The 21612-nt window shown below is 46.3% G+C and overlaps 1 protein-coding gene and 1 non-coding gene across 2 annotated transcripts; one reads left to right on the top strand and one right to left on the bottom strand.

The window, feature by feature from the left end:
• Nucleotides 1-765: 765 nt before the first annotated feature.
• On the bottom strand, nucleotides 766-11514 carry LOC149330792 (globin-like). The gene is made up of 4 exons (XM_089559976.1): nucleotides 11356-11514; nucleotides 9113-9304; nucleotides 5353-5535; nucleotides 766-849 (listed from the first exon to the last, which is right to left on the bottom strand). Exons 1-4 carry the CDS (start codon nucleotides 11512-11514, stop codon nucleotides 766-768), a joined length of 618 nt encoding a protein of 205 aa, XP_089416102.1.
• An 8148-nt stretch (nucleotides 11515-19662) lies between these two features.
• TRNAR-CCU (transfer RNA arginine (anticodon CCU)) lies at nucleotides 19663-19735 on the top strand. The gene has a single exon. It is a non-coding gene; the product is annotated as a tRNA-Arg (tRNA).
• The last annotated feature ends 1877 nt before the right edge of the window (nucleotides 19736-21612 follow it).

The raw sequence follows: 21612 nt of genomic DNA, 5'->3' as shown, positions 1-21612 counted from the left end.
GTGGGGCGGTGCTAGAAGTAGTACGGGAATATGTCTATTTAGGGCAGGTAATGACAGCTGATCATGAAAGGGAAATAACTAGAAGAATAAGAATGGGGTGGAGCGCATATGGCAGGTCCTCTCAGATCATGAACGGCAGTTAACCAATATCCCTCAAGAGAAAAGTATACAACAGCTGTATCTTACCGGTACTCACCTATGGGGCAGAAGCGTGGAGGCTATCAAAGAGGGTTCAGCTTAAGGACAACGCACCGAGCTATGGAAAGAAAATTGATAGGTGTAACGTTCAGAGATCGGAAGCGGGCGGAGTGGGTGAGAGGAGAAACGCGGGTTAGTGACATCCTAGTTGAAATCAAGAGGAAGAAGTGGGCTTGGGCAGGGCATGTAATGCGAAGCAAGATAACCGCTGGTCCTTAAGGGTAACGGAGTGGATACCAAGAGAAGGCAAGCGTAGCAGGGGGCGGCAGAAAGTTAGGTGGGGGATGAGATTAAGAAACTTGCGGGTATACGGTGGCTGCAAAAGGGCACGGTTAATTGGAGAGACATGGGAGAGGCCTTTCCCTTGCAGTGGGCGTAGTCAGGCTGATGCTACATTAGTGCAGCTACATTTCAAGGCCATTGAATGATATAGCACAGACAATTGCTATTCACAAGTCGAAAGAAAGTAAAGTACACGATTATAACAAGCTGGAGCAAAAGCCGGCGTCCACGCCTTCAGTACGGGCACGGACCCGCAATCAGTTTTCGTCCTTTGACGACGCCATGCTAGTCGCTGTCTGGTGGTGCCGGTGGAGTGAGGATGCCTAAAGGCTTTCCTTCCTTCATAGCCCTCCTGTGCTCGGCGAAAACCTGCGACAAAAAATTACAGAGGTGCACTTAAGTCTGCTTAGGTGCAGTAATGTGAAAGCATTTCTTTTACTGCGTATCCTTCCTTCCTCATGCACGTCCGCCATCTCGCCTACGCGCGCGCCATCTGCTGGACCAGCGCCGTACATCGCAAGGGGGTTTCAGTGGGTGCCGCATGATGGCGCTACGACTGCACTCCAAACCATAGAGTTTCTTACTATTACCTAGAGGGAAAGCTGGCGGCGCAGCGCTTTAGCCACCATGGACGCTCAAAGCATCATTGGGCGGTGAGCTACTTGTTGCGAGACAATCGTATTTTTTTTGGGAACATGGAGTGTCACTACTAAGGTGTTTCATTCTGAAAACGCTGTTCGTGTGTGCGCAGACGACTTTGGCGCGAACGCAGTGTGCAAAAACTATAGTAGTAAAACCGCAACAGCAGACGACGTCAATAAAAGGTTTTTATTTCCGAAATACTATTAAACTTTTAAAAATGCTTTTCCAACAAACATTTTTTTGAAAACATAATTCTTTTTAAAAGTGCGCCTGTTAAGCACAAAGTATTAGTTTTTGTATGTTCAATACTTGGCCAATAGGAGAGATTTTGGACAAACTTTGCATTTGCATGCTTTTCTGCTCATTTGTTGCAATCATTAGACAGGATATTGAATATTAGGACACTCTTGGTTATCAAGCAGCGTTTATTTTTGAATTATTTTATGGCCAAAAGTTGAAGTTCTGCAGTCGGTAGCTCACCGCCCCATGATGCTTTGAGCGCCCATGGTGGCTGAAGTGGTCTTGAGAAAGCTCCACACAAACTCCCATAGAAGGGTCGCCAGCTTTCCCTCTAGGTAATAGTAAGAAACTGTATGCTCCAAACACGCAGGAAGTTTACCGGAAACGAACACCTGGAACTTAGTTGCTCGTAATTACTTATGTACGTCCCAGTACTTATCTCGAAGGTACGTTTCTGAGACATCTGTGCATTCACTAGATTTCATTATTTGTATTCAGTTCGCGCTGACACGCTCTGGCCACAACTTCCGTCCATAGCTTCCGGTGACGCCACTCATGATCCAAGAAATGCTTTCGCATTGAAAATTAATAATTGATCATCAGAAGAGGAAAGAGCGCATGCAGTAACTGACCTACTTCTTGGCAGACACCACAACCACGCCGTGAGAGAACGAAGCCCGCGGCATGCTTTTGAATTCGCAGCATATTTCGGCAGATAAGCTCCTTACGCGTACGGCCGCGAACGCTACATTGGGATTCCACATAACTGCAGCGTAAAAAATGGCGGCGGAACCTTTATATTTCCCATTGCTGGCGAAATAAAATCAGTTGTGAGTGCAGCGTTTGTCCGTGTCGTAGGTGTTCCTTCCTTTGTGCTCGTCATTTTTTACGTTGCAGTTATGTGGAAGCAAAGTAACCAACTTGCCCAAAAGGTCGTTTTACTAAAGCTACATTGGGACACTGCTTTCATTGCCATTTTCGTTTGGTATATACGCTTGACTTACAATAAGTGTTCGAATTTCCATGTACCCGATGTACGGTCAAAGATAATAACTGGACAGCTTTACAAACATTACTATCTAATGATTATTGCGCATTTCTATGGCGTAAGGGCAGATGGGCGGCCAAAGAGCCCCAAACATGAAACAAATTGTCTACACAGGGTCTGAGAGATTAGAGACGAGTGCCAGTCTACTATTCCGTGATGTATGCGGTGCGCTGAAAGAATTCCCATCCTGCAACTTGAGCCAACTAGTATCAAGGCAAACGTTGCTACAATTAGTTCAGTCCTGTGGATCAAGCCCAAGAACTCCGTTGTGTCGTGTGTGCGTTTTCTTGTGAGGTTGAGCTGAGGTGAACGTTAAGTTGTACTCAAACATTGTTAGCAATATATTCTACATCAGAAACATACCTCTAGATGACATCTTCACGGCGCACTGTTCTAATTTATTTTTGTACTGTCTGCTTTTCAAGAGCCGTATTTTAAATGCAGATCTGGTAATGCTGAGAATGTTTTGTGTAATTCGTGACAAACCTATCCATCGGGTATGCTCAGATGTCGAAAATATGGGGGACACTTAAGTTCATATGACACAATGGCTTTAAAGGGTAACGTGGTAGCTTGGGGGTCCCCTGGCGCACCCTTTCGCAGAGACCTACACGCTTGTTGCCATCCCGTACTGCTTTACTACACGTTACCGTCCATATTGATTGGTGGCGCAAGTTAGTGAATGTATCAACTAAGTGTTCCTGTAATGTAAACGGCCTCTACTTATCCCAATGAACGAACGTTTCTCAGTGGTGTATAGAAAGCGTTCCCGGCTCCCGACCCAAAGGAAAGCGGTTCGGTTCCGCGTGACTACCTTCTTTTCAGCGAACCTGCTTTGCTACGTCACTACCCTCTCGACCAATAAGGATTTTGTAGTCACGCCGACGCCGGGTTTCGCGCCGAACGGTACCACAAACGTTGTCGCTTTAAAACACCTTTGCTCTTTGAGCTGCTATCAATAGAGTTATAGCATAGCGCGATCCGCTGCCACGATCCGCGGAGTACCACAGCATAAGCGCTGATTGTTCCCAAAGCGGCAGGCGCGCACGCAGCTGACGGGAACGTGGCGCCGTCTGGCGCCCCTATGGCGTTCTGCGCACGCGCAGTAGGGCCGCGCTTCCGCGGGGTACCACAGCGCACGCGCTGATTGGTCCGGACGCGGTAGGCGCGCACGCAGTAGGGCCCGGCTTCCGCGGGGTACCACAGCGTACGCGCTGGTTGGTCCGGACGCGGTAGGCGCGCATGCAGCTGACGGGAACGTGGCGCCCTGCGGGACCGCGGTAGCCGCGGGAGTGGATCACGGTAGCGAATAGCGGATTTGATATTGCGAACAGGGTTCAGCTTCAGCCAAGGACAACGCAGCGAGCTGGGGAAAGAAAAATGATAGGTGCCACGTTAAGAGATCGGAAGCGGGCGGAGTGGGTGAAGGAACTGACGCGGGTTAATGACATCCTAGTCGAAATCAAGAGGAAGAAATGGGCAGGGCATGTAATGCGAAGGCAAGATAACCGCTGGTCCTCAAGGGTAACGGAGTGGATTCCAAGAGAAGGCAAGCGTAGCAGATGGCGGCAGAAAGTTTGGTGGGCGGATGAGATTAGGAAGTTTGCGGGGATACGGTGGCTACAAATGCCAAGGGACAGGGTTAATTGGAGAGACATGAGAGAGGCCTTTGCCCTGCAGTGGGCGTAGAAAGGCTGATGATGATGATGAATACTTGCAGAGAACTCGCGCTGCCGCTTCCAGCGCCAGGTTCACGCAACAGTCCAACGAACAATATGGATCTTGAAACTTGGAAAAAAACCACCTGAGCGCAAATAATTTCACAAGGACCAAAAGAGACGAGGAGACAACGGACAGGCGCCAACTTCCAACTGTTTATTGCTGTTGAATGCTAGGACATGTGGAATGTCCTATGTAGGGCAAACGGGGAGGCGTATCAAGAAACACCTTGGGGAACATCACACAAAAAATAGAGAATAATAATGATGAATAATGATAATAATGATAAATGTTAACACGTGCAAGTGTGCACCTCGACCGGAAAAGGCGAGGATTCTAGGCAGAAGCAAGATCAAGCAGGCGAGGCTTTTATTCGAAGCCTTTAATACGAAGGAAAAGGTAGCCTCGTGCGTGAGTGACACGTCATTTAAGTTGTATGCGGCGGAGTACAATTTTCTGTGCAATAATGTTTGTGCGAGGCGATAAGTCAAGGCTGCAATAAGACACGTGATGTGAATATGTGGGCTTTACCTGAGGCTATAAATGTGTGTTTGGTTTGGTTTATGGGGATTTAATGTCCCAAAGCAACTTAGGCTATGAGGGACGCCGTAGTGAAGAGCTCCTGAAATTTCGACCACCTGGGGTTCTTTAACGTGCACTGACATCGCACAGTACACGGGCCTCTACAATTTCGCCTCCATCGAAATTCGGTCGCAGCGACCGGGATCGAACTCGCATCTTTCGGGTCAGCAGCCGAGCGCCGTAACCACTGAGCCACCGCGGCGGGTCTATGAATGTACAGCCTTCGTCAAAAGTAACCAGGTTGCACGTTTTTCTTCTCAATCGTATATTAAAGCTATTATGCCAGCCCTCAAGCTCTTAACCTCTGTATGGCAAGAAGAACCCTCGTTCTCACCTTCAAAGAACTATTTGATCTTTAGGGAAGCCGTGAGGGCCCTGTTATACGAATGAGAAGCAAACCATAGAGCCTGGTTACTTTTGACAAAGACTGTACTTCCAAGTGTTTATTGCTAGAAAAACACAAACAATAAACAGTTGGAAGTTGGCGCCTGTCCGTTGCCTCCTCGTCTCTTTTGGTCCTTGTGAAATTATTTTCGCTTGGGTGGTTTTTTCCGAGTTTCAAGATGCAAAGCCAACTGGCCGGTCAACCTGCCTTACTGACCAACATGGCGACACCCAGGAAGCCCCTTTCCGGTACGTACCTGGACCGTGACCTTCTGGATGAAGGCGAACAGCGTCTTCCAGGCCCTGACCGCGGCTGGGGCCATGCGGGAGCGCAGCTTGTCCTGCATGACCTCGATGAGCAGCTCGGCCATGTTGGCGTAGTGCTCGGGTCCCACGGGCCGCCGCAGGTGGTTGCGGGCGTTCTTGCGCACCAGCTCCGTCTGGGTGCGAATGAATTAACGGGACTGTGCCCTTGCAAAAAATGTTTTAGACAGACTATAGAGCATCTATAGACTTCTGTCTATAAAGTCTATAGAGTGTCATAGACAAATTTGAGAGGACAGCCTATAGGCAAAAAAATGCCATAGACAGTCTATAGACTGTGAAGACGAAGAAGACCGTTCTGCTTAGCGGCGGCGCTGCCATCCCTGCGCGTGCTGTGTTCTCGCCTTCGCCGACCACGGACTGTTGCCGCCCTGCTCCTGAGGTCCCAGTGCCTTTAACAAACCCCCATCCTACAAGACAATCTATAGATTTATGGCCATACACTTTTAGTATACTTTTATCTATAGATAGTCTATAGACTATGAATAGACAAAAAGCAATATCTATAGGAAGTCAATAGTCAATAAAAAGTCCATAGACTGTCTATAGACCATTTATATAAGGGTGGTGTCCTTGAAGACGCACTGTATTGCAGGTACACGCCAGCATGGAGATTAGAATCAATGCATGCTTTGCGGGCTTGAAATCGTCAATCACACAGGGGAACGAACGTAATAAAGTCGGCAGAAACTCTTAAGACTGCTTATTAGTGGGAATGCGAACATTTTTTTTAATATGTTTTATATCAGATTTGCGGCACAGTACTATAGGATGTGTATACAGCAGGAGGCTCAAAAGTCGAAACTGCAAATAGGGCCACCTATATCTACATGAACAGAGTATAATATACCAGTGCATGCACATCAATCCGAGGTGAAAAAAAGAAACGAAACAAACAACAAAAGCCAAACAAATGTACAGCAGATGAATGTGATACAGAATTTCTACAGCCAAACACGTATTAGATATCTAAGGATTCAAACATGTGGTGTTTTAACATTTTTTGAACTTGTACAATGACACTGGTGGTTTCAGTGCTGGGTGCAAGTTGTTCCAAGTGCAGATGCCGGACAAACCGAAACGTAGACAGAAAAAGAAAACGCTGAGGCAGCGTATGAGTATCAAGCGTTAGCAATATCGAACGAATATTGCGTCATTAGGCATCTTCGCTAAAGAAGATACAAATTTTTCGTTACATCCGGCTGCCTACTTTTTGAAATCAACGTACACATCACAAGAAGACAAATCGTTTCACACCACTTCGAAGGTCCTACGTCAAATAGTTTGGCCGTAACGGACGTTTGAAGTTTCAAGAAGTAAGGGTTTGGAGAGCCAAAGGTCGTCGGTAAGAATCCCTATGATACTTTACGCTTTTATACTAATCGCATGCTCCGTAACACGCTGAATCGTTTGATACCGCTCCGAACATTCTACGCCAATTAGGTGGCCCACAGTGTGTGTACCAATGGTACCGCCCACTGTTCCCACTTGAATGACCGTGTTTCATACAAACGCGACTTATAGTAATGCGAGTATTAGAGCGTTAGGGAGCGTATGACGTTTTACTGAGAACAAAAGCTGAATGGAGGTGCCCTCAATGTCGATGATAAATACGTAGCACGACTCCCGTCGTTTGGGATTTTTTACTATTCGAGGGAAGCGAGTGAGCGGCGTTTCTGTCCTCTTGGATACTATTTAAGTTTCAGCAAGTTCACAGTTGCTTCAAAACTGTCCGCACTTACAGCTGTGACCACAGAGAGGTCAACAGGAAGTGCCAAACCAAGAAAGGGGTAAGTGAGACAATTACCCATTCCTCACTCTCCAGTTTAGTGTGCCATTCTTCCTAACTGCGAAGTACACAAAACGGCGGCGTTTCCCGTCAACTTATTTGCATCTACGCATCGAATTTCGGTGGCCTAAAGTACATTGACAAAGCCTATTTGATAAAGTTACTTTCGTCGGCTGGTTTACTTCAGCATCAAGCGAAAGTTCGGTTTATTGGGGTTTGACGTCCCAAAGCAACTCAGGCTATGAGAGACGCCGTAGTGAAGGGCTCCGGGAATTTCGACCACCTGGGGTTCTTTAACGTGCACTGACATCGCACAGTACACGGGCCTCTAGAATTTCGCCTCCATCGAAATTCGGCCACCGCGGCCGGGATCGAACCCACGCCTTCTGGGTCAGCAGCCGAGAGCCGTAACCACTGAGCCATCGTGGCGGGGCAACATCAAGCTAAGCTAATGATTGATATGTACATACTTTTGAGTGTCAAAATCGCGAATATTTTTCGGGAATAATGTTTCCGCATCAGTTATGTAGGCCATATCTAGTAGTGTTGTCCTATATTACTGCCATCCATATGACTATTTGTCAACTTGCTGGCGCTACTCACGAGAGAATGAACTCGACTGTCCCACTCCACCCGCTGTCTCACACTTCCCAGTCTTTCCCGTACTGTCTCCCCTTGAGTGCGTACCTATACACGCCCCCTGATGTGGCGGGAATGAGGTTGCCTTGTTTACCTGCTTGAACGGAATAGACGTTCATTACGTAACTCGTATTACTTATCGCTCCTTGAGTGGGGGGAAGACGTATTGTTAGGGCAGTCACAGAGGTGCTACAAGGCGACTGCTGCGCCGTTATCACATCCCGCTCTGGATTTACACCGACAGCTATTTGTAGGGACATTTTATCACTTAAGGAGCGGCTCCCCATCGGTGACGTCACGCGCCGTGACGTCACATTTGCTTGGAGAATGTTTCATTTAGGGCGAGGACGCGCAGTGACGTGATACAATGATCACGTCATTGCCGATCGTGCTGCCCGAGGAATAGAACTACCAGCGGCAGCACCGCCAAACAGCTCTCGCTGAGCTCTGCGTCTTACCCGGCGAGAGTAGTTGCTCGTAAAATTTTCCAGAGTAACCTTAATATACCGTGTGGCAAGCTGTCGGGCTAAACAAATTAATGTATTGGGCGTTCCCGTTTCTCGTCCTCTTTTCGTTGCGGAAGCAACACTACGCTATGTGTGAGCGATTTCGCGGAGCCCCGGAGAGCCCCAACTGCGCATTGTGAGACGGTTACTGCGTAATTTCCTTTCCTCAAATACAATTTTCATTTTCCTCATTACGGTCCCTCTTCTTTCACTCCCACTTCCTCCCTTCCTGTACAGTGCGTTCAGGTGTCCACCGAGATGACAGAATTGCTGCGCCATTTCCTTTCCTCAAAAATCGTTGCGCTCAAAGGGCAAGGCATCGCGCCGAACGGGTGGCGGTGTTCCGTGGACTCCCTGACAAGCGCTACAACACACTGTCGCGTTCCACTCCTAAAGGCGAAGCTTAAGCGTCATTAATAAGCAGTTAATTATTATTTAGTCATTAATCACTAATTAACCATTAATTAATGTTTAATCACTTAGTAATTAGCAATTATTGTGACGTCATCCAGTGGTGGCGTCACCAGTGCCACACAGGCAGTCAAAGTGGTGTGGAAAACGCTTTTGCCTCTACGCACTTCAGACAAAGTACCCCTGAGACGCCGCCGCCGATGCGATTGCCGCGCCGTTGCTTCCGCAATTCTACTCGGGATGGTCATTGGTCAAATCACAGCAAAATTGTTTTCTCTTAACCTCTAGCGCTAGAAAACGTCTCGTTGTAGTCTAAGGAAGGACGTGATGGCGCCTCTGGCCGTATACCAGGAGGTCGTTGTCGTCCATGCTCTCGATGATGACCGTGATGAAGTAGAAGACGGCCAAGGCGTGGGCCCTGACAACCCCGTTCCGGGGCAGCTCCTCCAAGGGCACGTCCTTGAAGGCGCGGAACATGCGCTGGTACTCCGGGTATCGGGCGAACAGAGCCACGAACAGCGACAGGGCGTTGCCCCGCATCTGGACGCCGTCGAGGAAGAACGGGCAGACAGGGACATATACCAGAAGCCCTTGCGTCAACTATAGCGTTCGAGTCAGAGAGATGAGTGCGGCGGACAAAGGCGAAATTCTAGAGGCCCGTGTGCTGTGCGATGTCAGTGCACGTTAAAGAACCCCAGGTGCTCGAAATTTCCGGAGCCCTCCACTACGGAATCCCTCATAGCCTGAGTTGCTTTGAGACGTTCAACCCCAATAAACCAAACCAGTACAGTGTCGCTTTTGCGCATAGGACCGACGAATGCAAGACGATCACCTTCATCCTCATCAGCTTGACTACGCCCACTGCAGGGCAAAGTCCTCTCCCATGTCCTTTGCCAGCTGCAGCCGCGGTCCCAGACGTGTCTTTGTCCTTTTGTCCTCTTGGTGAATAGAGCCACGCTAGATATCACGTGCATATCGAGAGACTGTGACGACTGCGTTGAGTTGTGTGTTTTAATCACCGTCACCGCCCCTGGGTTACTTCAGTGGAGATACTTTTCGCCTTGATGGCGTGAGGGGGCGAAAAATTTGCCATGGCTTAGCTCAGTTAGGCCAGGATATACATAACGAAAGGTACGTTAGACGCAGAGCGCCATATGCTCTGCGCCTAGCAACCATGGAAACCGGTTGCCATGGTTATTTATTTATTTATTTCGGAATACTGTCAATCCCTTCTTGGGATTTTTACAGGAGAGGGCAAAACATACAAATACAGGCTCAGTGCTAATTTTTTTGAAGAGTAGAAAATAAAGGCACAACATGCAATACAAATGACAATAATAAATAAAGCAATCGTGTCATCAAACTGATGATGGCACTTCAGTACAATAAATACACTGAGAAGAGTACTGTAATACAAGAATACGAGCAAGGTTATGATGAGGGGAATGAAAGTACAGAGCTCTCAGCGAGGGTAATAAATTTGACTATGGTGCGCTGGGCTGAGACTGACGGATGCAAGCGATTCCAATCTCGAACAACTTGTGGAAAAAAAAAGAATATTGGAAAGTATTACTGCGACAGAAATATTCTTCAAGGGTGAGTGCATGCTTGTGACGTGTTCCTCGTGTAGTGTTTATACGAACAAAGTCTGTGGGAGACATCTTTAATGCGTTATTAAGGAGTAGGTTACGGCGCATGCGCAGACTGGCCTGCGAGGACTGCCCGAAATGCGCCACTGACTAGCCTAGTGTAGCTTTCGCTACAAAAATATCGACTTTTTCGTCGCTGTTCCATTCCAAAGGCCTTACATTCAGTGAACAGACAAGCATGGAAAAGATGAGGGGCGCGCATGGAGACGTATACATTCCAAAAAAAGGCAGCAGTCTTTGGAACAGGGTAAAGCATAGGGGACGGTGACTAATATTAATGACTTGATTTCAATGGCGCGAACAAAGTTAGGCCAAAGAAAGTCATGGTCGTAATGTTTCTTGCCCACAACGCTTCGTCTAGGACAAATTTTCCCCACCATTTCTACCCCTGAAAAGCCTAGGACTAGACCAGGGGGAAAGCTTGTGCTATTAGAAAACTGTTGGGTACTCGGCGGCACTGGGCATCGAACCCTGCTCCTCTCGCGAGGTCCACGATGCGAATGCTGAAACTACTAAGTAATCGCAATGACCCTGTGGTGTATTCGTTGTAGTGATTATTACATTAATGCGGCTGCATTAGAAACCCTATGCTTGGTCGGTCATGAAACTCGCCCATTGGCTGAAGGGAAGTGACGTCACGTGACCATAAATGACGCCACTTCCGGTAAACGCAACATCTGCAAATGCTAACACATTGCCAGCAAAATAGAATTAGGTGTCCCTGTGATTTTTTCAAGTGGTACTCTTTTACAAAAAAGAAATTTTTTAGAGCAGCGTTAGAATAAAATTACTGAATTCCAGATAGGGTACAGTTTTGCAGAAAGTAGCAGAAACAGTCACATTCCGCCAGTGGAAGCCTAACCGACGAGCTCCTTAGGAAGCGTGCGGTGTTCTAGCCCTCCTACTTCCCCTAAACAGAACGACATGACGGCCGGGGCTCACGTCTCGTCGAATCATGGTCCAGGTGTCGATGATGTAGGTCTTGTCGCGGCGTGAGAGTCCCGATACGGGGTCCGGCACTGTCTCCTCGGGGCTGCCCAGAAGCCACCGGAAGATCGCGGACACCTCCCCCTTACGGTTCGAGTCGGGGGCATTGGCCATCGCATTCGAAGGGACGATCGAAGGCCTGTTCCGATCAGTAGTACGTAGAATGATGATGTCCCCAGGCTTAAGGACACATACGCAGAATGACAGCGTCCGGTCTTCTTCTTCTCCCTCAGTAAAAATGGCACATACCCACGCTGGGGGATTGGCCAAGTTACGTTGGTAAATGCCAAAGCAGTATTTGTGCGGGGAAAAAAGGCGTGAGGCGGTAGAGTAGCATAGTGGAAAGACTGAAACTGGAATATATATATATATATATATATATATATATATATATATATATATATATATCACTACGGCGTACCTCACAGCCTGAGCCGCTGACCTTAATCCCCAATATACTAAACCAACTTATATAAATCCAGTCGAATTCAGCTGTATGTTTCCAAATTCATACGATCCGCATTGCGCCTTCTGCGGTGAAGTGGCTAACTTGTACCACATGTGGGCACGCCTGAAGCTGTACCAAGAATGAAGATGTCAGTGCACGTTAAAGAACCCCAGGTGGTCGAAATTTCCGGAGCCCTTCACTACGGCGTCCCTCATAGCCTGAGTCGCTGACAATGAAACCCCAATAAACCAAACCAACTTATATAAATCCAGTCAAATTCAGCTATGTGTTTCCAAATTCATAGGATCCGCATTGCGCCTTCTGCGGTGAAGTGGCTAACTTGTACCATATGTGGGCATGCCAGAAGCTGTACCAAGAATCAAGATGTCAGTGCACGTTAAAGAACCCCAGGTGGTCGAAATTTCCGGAGCCCTTCACTACGGCGTCCCTCGTAGCCTGAGTCGCTTTGGGACGTTAAACCCCCATAAGCTAAACTAAACTAGTCAATAACCCAACAATTGAGGACTAGAAGACGCGCTATCTAGCTCACAGTCAGAACACAAGATTTTACTGGTGAACCGGGCGAGAGCGACGGCAAAAGCCAATGGGTTCCTGGAACGAGGGCCCACCCAGCCATTCTATGCATTATACGTTTTTCTCTCTCTCAATAAGTCCGACAGGCCACGGACGGAAGACTGCGGTGTTGCTGGTCAGAATTCTGAAAAAAAATCTGATCCTCATTATTTTTTCATGCGAAATAGGCTTCAATCTGCTTGATGTCTTCTGCATGTACGAAATCTACTTACCATTAAAGAAACAATAGAAACTATTGATTTCATTTTATTGTCTTCGAGATGCTATATAAGCTGCTGTTGCTGGACAGGACAGCAGCCACATGCATTTCTTTGCCTCGTATTCTCGCTGTCGTTAACTGCAACGGCAACCGTTTAGCATCCGAACCTGTCTGCGGGTGCACTCAGTGCTCCGGAAATTTTTCGTCGCCTTCCGTCAACTTCTTTATGAATACGAAAAATTGGAGAGGACACTTACGCTCCGCCTTAAGGGTATGACGAGATAGCGTAGTGGGTTAATTCGCATACAGCCTCAGTCGCTTTGGGAGGGTGGTCGAAATTTCCGGAGCCCTCCACTACGGCGTCTCTCATAGCCTCAGTCGCTTTGGGACGTTAAACCCCACAAACCAAACCAATCTACCTGCCACTTGGCACTGTGGTGAGTTTGCTCAGAGTCCGGTGGGCAGGTTGCGATGACGCCGTATGGTCACGTGACCTATATATGTGGCCCACTTAGGTTGCTTCTCCGCTAATTTCAGCTCCCACGCCGACGACAGCGGCGGATTTTCTGCAGAACGGAAGCATTGAGCTGTCGCATTAAAACGGCCGTGTGCTGTGGGATGTCACGTTTGAGGAACACTATGTAAATTGAAAAAAATGTTTTTTTGAGGAATGGAAATGACTCATTAACTAAGGTCTCACATATCTCGGTGGACATTCGAAGCGCGCCGTAAGGGAAGGGATAAAGGAGGGAGTGAAAGAAGAAAGGAAGAGAAAGGAAGAAAGAGGTGCCGTAGTGGAGGTCTCCGGAGTAGTTTAGACCATTTGGGGATCTTTAGCGCGCACTGACATCGCACAGCACACGGGCGCCTTTTGCATTTCGCCTCCATCGAGACGCGGCCGCCGCCCGAAACTAATTCGGAGCCCTCCACTATGGTGCCTCTTTCTTTCTTTCTTTCTTTCTTTCTTTCTTTCTTTCTTTCTTTCTTTCTTTCTTTCTTTCTTTCTTTCTTTCTTTCTTTCTTCTTTCTTTCTTTCTTTCTTTCTTTCTTTCTTTCTTTCTTTCTTTCTTTCCTTCTTTCTTTCTTTCTTTCTTTCTTTCTTTCCTTCTTTCTTTCTTTCCTTCCTTCCTTCTTTCCTTCTTTCTTTCTTCCTCTCTCTCTCTTCCTTTCTTCCTCTCTTTCTCCCTTTCTTTCTTGAGCCTCTCCTTCGCAAGTTCTCTTCCTGCCTTGGGCCCGCGGTGTACAACCTTAGGGATTGCTGCTGTGTCTCTCCTTTTCTCATAACTAGTTAGAATTATGGGCAAAGAAATAAATAGCTTGAAGTCAGCGCTTCGAACATGAGCTCACTCTTACCCCGTGCTGTCCGCGCTCTGCCCTGCAAGTTATGGGAAACCAGCTAGTCAAGCAAGTCTAAATAAAAGCCCGCCCGACGCGTTATCGACGGCCCTGGCACTGACCGGCAGCCAAGATGCACTCAGGGGATCTCTGTTACTCCCTTCACCAACCGTCGCACTCCCGTAACAACAAACCATTCTTATCACTGCACTCTCAGGACGACGATGACCGGACGAAGCGTTTACGCAGCACTCTCTCTTGCGGTTCCAGACAGCCCCTTACCCCCCCCCCCCCCCCCCCCCCCCCTTCCCCTCTCCCGCCTTTTGACCAAGCCCGTATAGCACGTGCGTTACACTTCCTCTCTCCGCGTCCTGGTTGCTCGAACGGTGCGTAACACGTCGGCTTGTTCGGCTGGCTTCAGTCCAACACGGCATGGTCTGGGCAGTCTTCGTGCTTCGATTCGTTTATTGCTTCCGCCGTGGTCTGGAAAAGAGCGGTTCCAGACGGCCTAGTCACAGAACAGAAAGTGTATATAGCTCATACAAAGTAGTGGTACATGGGCAGAAGCCAACAGTCACGGAAACCATGGAGAATAAGGGATGTTTTTTTCTTTGTGGGGTGTTCATCAGTGGTATATGGGTAAGATAGTTATATAAGGATAATTGATTGGAAAAGAAAAAAACAACCACATGCCGCTGGTTCGATCCGAACCCATGAACCGAACCCACGGCCCCCATTAGTGGTGGTGATGGTAGTGGTAGCAATGGTGGTGGTGGTTCAAGTTGTATTAGTACCTGCACTTCTAGCACTAGCAGCGCAGTAGTGATGGCAATTGAAGTAGTAGTAGCAGTTTCAGCAGAACTATTAATTACTAGCAGTGGCAGCAGTGGTGCAAGCAGCATAACAGTAGCTGTTACTATAGTAGACAGTAGCAGTGACACTTTATTAGCCACAAGCTTCTTGGCTGACCGGAGGCCTCGGAGCATGCTCACTGAAATATCATACTCCTAACCATCCTTGGATCTAACATGACGGTTAATGCACAAGCGGGCAGGAGCTAGCAAGTTTGGTGTGAAATTCTTTCAGGGCGCAGAAAAATGAAACAGCAAAGAAGCGCACCTTTGTAAGGTTCACTGACAAGAAAATAAAAAAGAAACTTAGAGGCGCAGTCTCATGAAATTGTAATCGGTATTTAATGAATCTCAAGCAGCGCACAATTAAAATACGCAGACCAAACTTAGTCGTGCCAGATTCAGCGCTCATACACTCGACCTCCCAGGATTATAAACGTCACTCAGCTTCGAGCTCCTAGACATTTAGCGTGGGCTTATGTTCAACATGCCGAAGCCTGTATCGCCTTGGAACAAAAATATAATGAATACGATGAGTCTGTGCACATCTTGTGTTCCCGTCTTTCAAAATTTCAACAATTTAACGAGCTGTCTATATCTAGGATCGTACAAAAACTTAGCATTCATATTTGCTGTGGTGTGTTTTGGATGTGGTGGGAACTACTGCCCTAAAAATGAAACTCACACTATACGCCTTCACCTCATCCTCGAGACAACAGAAAGGCGCTATTACAAACGTGCCGATATATCGTCCTTCCTTTCCACTAATGGCTCATGCAGAGCCTGCTAATGGCACTGACACCACATAAATCAGAGTTATGTCGGCTCTACTGACTGAAGACGCACAAGCCGCTTCGGCGCGTCGTGCCAGTCTAAATCGGATCCGTTGCAATTAACTGAAACGAGTTCGACTTGGCACACCACGCTGGAAAGGGACTTTTACGCGGCTTTCTCGATATTTCTCGATTTCTCGATTTTCAGTGTCATACGCCTAATCACTTGGTGATTACAACCCGCCTAAGGAGAAGGCCTGGAATGTAGAAATGTTTTTGTTATTTTCCTTTTCTGTGTGAAATAACTGTTTTTCAAGTGAATATTTATTAATACTGCTTCTGTAGAAAAAGAGAAACATTACGCTGCAAGAAATATGATTGTATAGATGAAGATGAATTTTGTATTTTTATATAACCAAAGAAACTTGTTACTCGTCAACTGTGAATACAATACTATACAATCACGTCCCACCACTGTAACGGCCCACGGCCAACAGTATTTGCAAATAAATAATAAATTCTACTTTTTGTCGCCTTTTATGGTCATAACAATAAAAAAATCAGGTTTCATAATGATTTCTAGTCGTTCTAGAGGATAGTCATATTCTGTGACAAGGTTCGAATCTCTTTAGGTACTCGCGATGGCTGTACGGTAATTTAAAAAGAAAAAATTGGAACACTTAAAATTACGTTCGCATGCATATGTATCACCTCAGTGCCATATGCAATGGTTGGACTATCTATATTTCTGCCGTCATGAACGAATACCGTGCCCTCTTTGTTATTCTCTTTTCATTGACAGCATTAATTCATTTTTTTCACTCCCATTTTCTTCTTTGCACCTCGAGGGAGAGGGGAGGAGGAGGATCCTTTAATCATTTTTAATTTAATCTCTAATCATACGGGTGTATCATTACGCCATACAGCAGGATTATCTCGAAGCTGCATGTAGGCTATGAGAAACACCGTAGCGGAGGGCCCCGGAATGAATTTCAGCCTTTGAGGGTTCTTTACCGTGTGCTGACATGGAACAGCGCACAACTGACTTTTCCATTTCTCCTCCATGGAAACGTGGGCTCTATGTAAGAAGGGATCCATGGACACGAAGAGTAACAATGCTATGCCATATGTATTTAGTTACAAAAGTAACTAGGCATATTTTGTAGATTATGCTACAAAGTTATTTTTGCGGAATACTAAACTATGCTTATGCATTTGATAACCCATGCGTGTTAGCAACCAATTATGCCCTCTCCCGGTGTCCAGCTTTTTATTTGTTTTATTTATTTCATCCTTCGGGCAACATACAGGTATTGCCCACGAGGCAAGACAAAAGGAGGTGCTGAACCTCCTGACTGGGTCTTGTCCTCGCCTGGGTACAGCAGCAGGAGCGGTATTGGATTATACAACAAAAAAAGGCTCTTTGCCATCACTTACACAACAGACGCATCATAAACAGTTCTTGTAAATATATGCAGATAATAAAATAATAATACACACTAAATCATATACAAAAAATGGTACAGAAATACAATACATTAGGGTTGTTCGAACCGACATAACATTCCCTGCTGAAAAAAAGCTCCACGACGCAACAACCCCACAGACCATCCACCACAGAACACCACACAATCCGCACGACACACCGCATAATCCGTTTGACATATCATACGAATTGTATGACATATCACACAGACTGCACGATATGCCACACAGACCGCACGACATCCCACGATGAACGATCTATGAGTCCATTGCATCATAGAACTCCCCCTCAGCAGGGTTACATCAAACGGAACCAGAAGTAAGCATTTTGTCGTCTAGGACACAACGTTAGACAAAAAGAAAGACGAACAGATGCGTTTAAAACCCCTGCGCGTGGAACTATTTTTAGCTGCATCTATCTTGCTTACCGCATCGTCTAAAATGATTCTTGTGGGATACGAAACTATGCTAATCTATTGGTAACCCATGCTTTGTAGCAGCCAAGCATTCCCCATTCCGGTGTTTTTTTTTTAATTCTGTTTTCGCTTTTAGAATTCCGTTTTCGTTTGGAAGTTGTCGATGAGTATCTTTGTGTTCAGAAAAGAAAAAACAGCGCTAAATTCTACACAAACCACACAGAAAGACGGACAGGACGGGCGCTGACGTCCTCACTTAAGCAAACCAAGTTTAACCAATCATGCAACAATCGCACCTGCCTCCATATTTCCGCCCTTAACACTTTGCTCACTCGTCTTGCGTGTCCTAATGAAGGTTTAACAAATCCAAACCTTCATTTGTTAAACCTTCATTAGGACACGCAAGACGAGTGAGCAAAGTGTTAAGGGCGGAAATATGGAGGCAGGTGCGATTGTTGCATGATTGGTTAAACTTGGTTTGCTTAAGTGAAGACGTCAGCGCCCGTCCTGTCCGTCTTTCTGTGTGGTTTGTGTAGAATTTAGCGCTGTTTTTTACTTTCCTGAACACAATGTCACACCAACTAGCCCAGCAAAAGGTACTGTTAGATGAGTATCTTTCACGTATCATTTTGAAAGTTCTTTCTTTTTTTTATATTTCTAGTTTCTCTCATGTTTTTACTCATCGCTGAGTTGCACAATGGCAGCAGCTTCCACGTTCATAAATTTCGCTCTTCCGAGGAATCAATTATTTGGCATTCGTGAATCGTACACATCGCTTGTGTTCCCGCGTTTATGCTCATCCAATTTGCGAAGTAAGGAAATATCAGCGTGAAATGAAGTGACAACTGAAAGCCGAACACAAAAATACAAAAGCAGTACAGTTACGGGAGAGCAAGTACTTTAGCATTTCCAAAAAGCCAACGAGCCTTCCAATGCGTCTCTGAAGCGAAAATTAGCTGCGCTAGCATTTAGACGTTCCTCATCTGAAATATTTTCCTTTTGTTGTCTGCATTTCTGATGCCTTTCATTTGAAGCTGATTGTACTGTCTACGTCACCCTTGTGCAGAGTGGTTGAGCAGTGTGCAGCATGAATAAAAACTGAAATTATACATCAAGCCTTGGTTCTCCAGCAAAGTGCATGTTCAGGCATTGTTTTGGGTTTAGGCGGCTCTACTTCCGGCCAATCATTGTGCCTATAGTAACTAGCGGATGCAGCGGGGTGTCCCTTCGTTTGCATGGAAGCGCCACGCTCGAGCGCTCTACAAAAGGGTGAAGAAGACAGTACGTTTAAGAATGACTCAAATAGGATAATCTTTAAATGCACTGAATCAAATAGTATTATGGATCAAATGGAACTAGCCGTTGGCTATGGGTCCAAAAAGTGTTTTGTATTTTCTGTAAAAGAAATTCGATGTAGACTGAATTGAATTGAATTAGGATCATCCAGCCGCCGAGGAGGCTCAGTGGTTATGGTGCTCGGCTGGTGACCCGAAAGACGCGGGTTCAAACCCGGCCGCGGTGGTCGAATTTCTATGGAGGCGAAATGCTAGAGGCACGTGTACTGTATGATGTCAGTGCACGTTAAATACCCCAGATGGTCGACATTTCCGGATTCCTCCACTACGGTGTCCCTTATAGCCTGAGTTGGTTTGGAACGTTAAACCCCCGCAAACTATAAACTAAATCATAAATAGGATAATCCGAAATGTTAATTGCAGTAACCAGTAACCAGATTTCCTCCAGTAAATCCTCTCTGTCGCTTCTTGTCGTCTGTGCTTATATTCTCTTTATTGCCGTAAGATCCTCGTCGTATTATTCTTTATTATTTTTTTCCTGCGCTTGCGATACGGTGTCGCACACACCCGACCGGCTCGACACGTTTTCACCTCGTCGACCGACAGAGACGACTGGCAAACCCACTCGTCTTCTGCCGCGTTCCACGGGCCGCCTTTTTCTTGATTTCTTTCACTGCCCCAGATAAAAACTTGGCGCTCGCTCAACAAGTGCAACCCGCTCTCTCTCCCTCTCCCCCCTCTCTTCCCTCTGTGAAAGTGTTGCGGAAGAGGGAAAGGGAAAGCTCCCCGAGACAAATGGAAAGGAGGAAAGCAGCTGTCTTGCCGCTCCCGTTGTCTACCGCAAACCTGGAGCGCTCTCCGTCCTAGCCCTCGTGGCCCAATGGATAAGGCATCGGTCTCCTAAACCGGGGATTGCGGGTTCGAGTCCCGCCGAGGGTACAGGCGAAATTTTTTTTTTCTTTGTATAGAGGACGCCGCGACGGAGTGCGTGAACCCGGAAGTTGACATCACACCTTTGCTGGAAGCTCGAATTCTATGAAACCAACAGTATTTGTTCTCGTTGTGGGCAGGTAACGCAGGTAGACAATAGAGGCTGCACCTTATCCTAAAAAAAAAGAGAGAGAGAGGTAGTGTGGGTCACTATCCTAGTCAGCTAACTGGGCGTAACGACACTGAATAGGTCTGAAAGCACGCTTCTTTCATATCAACTCATTAACGGCTACTGCAAGATTTACGGCATAGAAACCATATCTTCTCCTCCGGTCGTGCTACCCTTTGAAGGTATAATAAATTACAACCCGTTTTTGGTCAATTTAAAGCTTCTTCAGGTAGTCAGCCTTCTCTCCGAAAATGGTCCACTTTAATCAGCTGAACAAAAGCGTTGCCTCTGCAGGGCCATCCACTTTGTTCTGTTGTATTTAAAGTGATATAATTGTTTATAGCGTTAACTGTATAATACTTTATTTTCATAACCGTTAAATAATGGTGAAGGCTGCAGGCATAAAACTTATTACCGCTTGGCGTGGCTCTCACCTGTTGGGCAGGGGGCAGTGACATGTGACGTCACCTGTGCCACTTTACATTCATACAGCTTCCATTCTAATAATAAACATACATGAGTCCAGCACGCAGACAGAGAAAACGGAAAATAAACAAAGAAAGAGCATTTCTAAAAAAAAGCGCATTTCTAAACCGGTTGCTTCACGCGAACAGACTTCTAGACTCATAAGTGCGAAATACGATAAAAGCGAAGCTGCGCAGAGCAAATAGCTTATTAGGTTAAAATGGCTAATGATGTCCATATCAATGTTTGTTTCAATAATTTTTGTTTAGAGTGCCATGGAAGCTGATATGCTAACATTCGGCGTTCGGAGTTTGTTCTGACTGCTTGCGAAAAACACAGCTTGCTTTGTAGGTCAAATGTTTAGGGGAATCCCCGAAGGTTGAGTAGATTTGTAATAAGGGAGTAATTACTCATTGACGTCCACCCGAGCGCAGCCATACGGCTACAAAGGAAAGCTATACAGCTTTCTCAGAAACTCAATGATCAATTACTCCCTTACTACAAATCTACTCCACCTTGGGTGATTCCCCTAAACATTTGACCAACACAGTTCGCACTTCGAGTTATTGATCAATTCGCTCTCGCCCTACCGTAAGCATGCCGTCCCGGTTAGCTTAGTTGCTCGAGCGACTACTCCCGTGAAGCGGTCGTCCTGGGTTTGAACCCCGGAGCAGGCCGCATTTTTCTTTAACTAGCAAGTTTCTGAAAACGCTGTATAGCTTTCCTTTGTAGCAGTATTGCTGCGCTTGGGTGGATGCAAATGAGGAATTACTCTCTTATTAACTTGCTTAGTAGTGGCGTGGATGTGTTGACCTAAATAAATGCCTCAGATATGAGCTTCGATGCAATTATTGACTTATTTTGCTTATCTGAATTGTTAAAACACACCGTACTTTTTTCCTGCGCTTCAATTTTTTTAAATAGTTGCCCTAATTTCTATTGTATTAACCTAGATTCAGTCTGGTTTGGTTTTGTTTATTAGTGTTTAACCTCCCAAAGCGACTCAGGCTATGAGAGACGCCGTAGTGAAGGGCTCCGGAAATTTCGACCACCTGGGGTTCTTTAACGTGCACTGACATCGCACAGTACACGGGCCTCTAGAATTTCGCCTCCATCGAAATTCCACAGTCTATTATTACCTTTGTAATTGTGTTATCATCTACCTCCTTACAAGCCTGCTGAAATCACCTCGTAGTGACTGCAGGTTTACAAAATAAATAAATGAAAATATCATGCACAAATACTACCAGGG

Source organism: Amblyomma mixtum, chromosome 9, assembly GCF_055824585.1.
Source record: "Amblyomma mixtum isolate Tamu chromosome 9, ASM5582458v1, whole genome shotgun sequence".
Lineage (NCBI taxonomy): Eukaryota > Metazoa > Arthropoda > Arachnida > Ixodida > Ixodidae > Amblyomma > Amblyomma mixtum.
The sequence above is the reverse complement of the archived record's forward strand: the minus strand, read 5'-3'. Positions and strand labels throughout refer to the sequence as shown.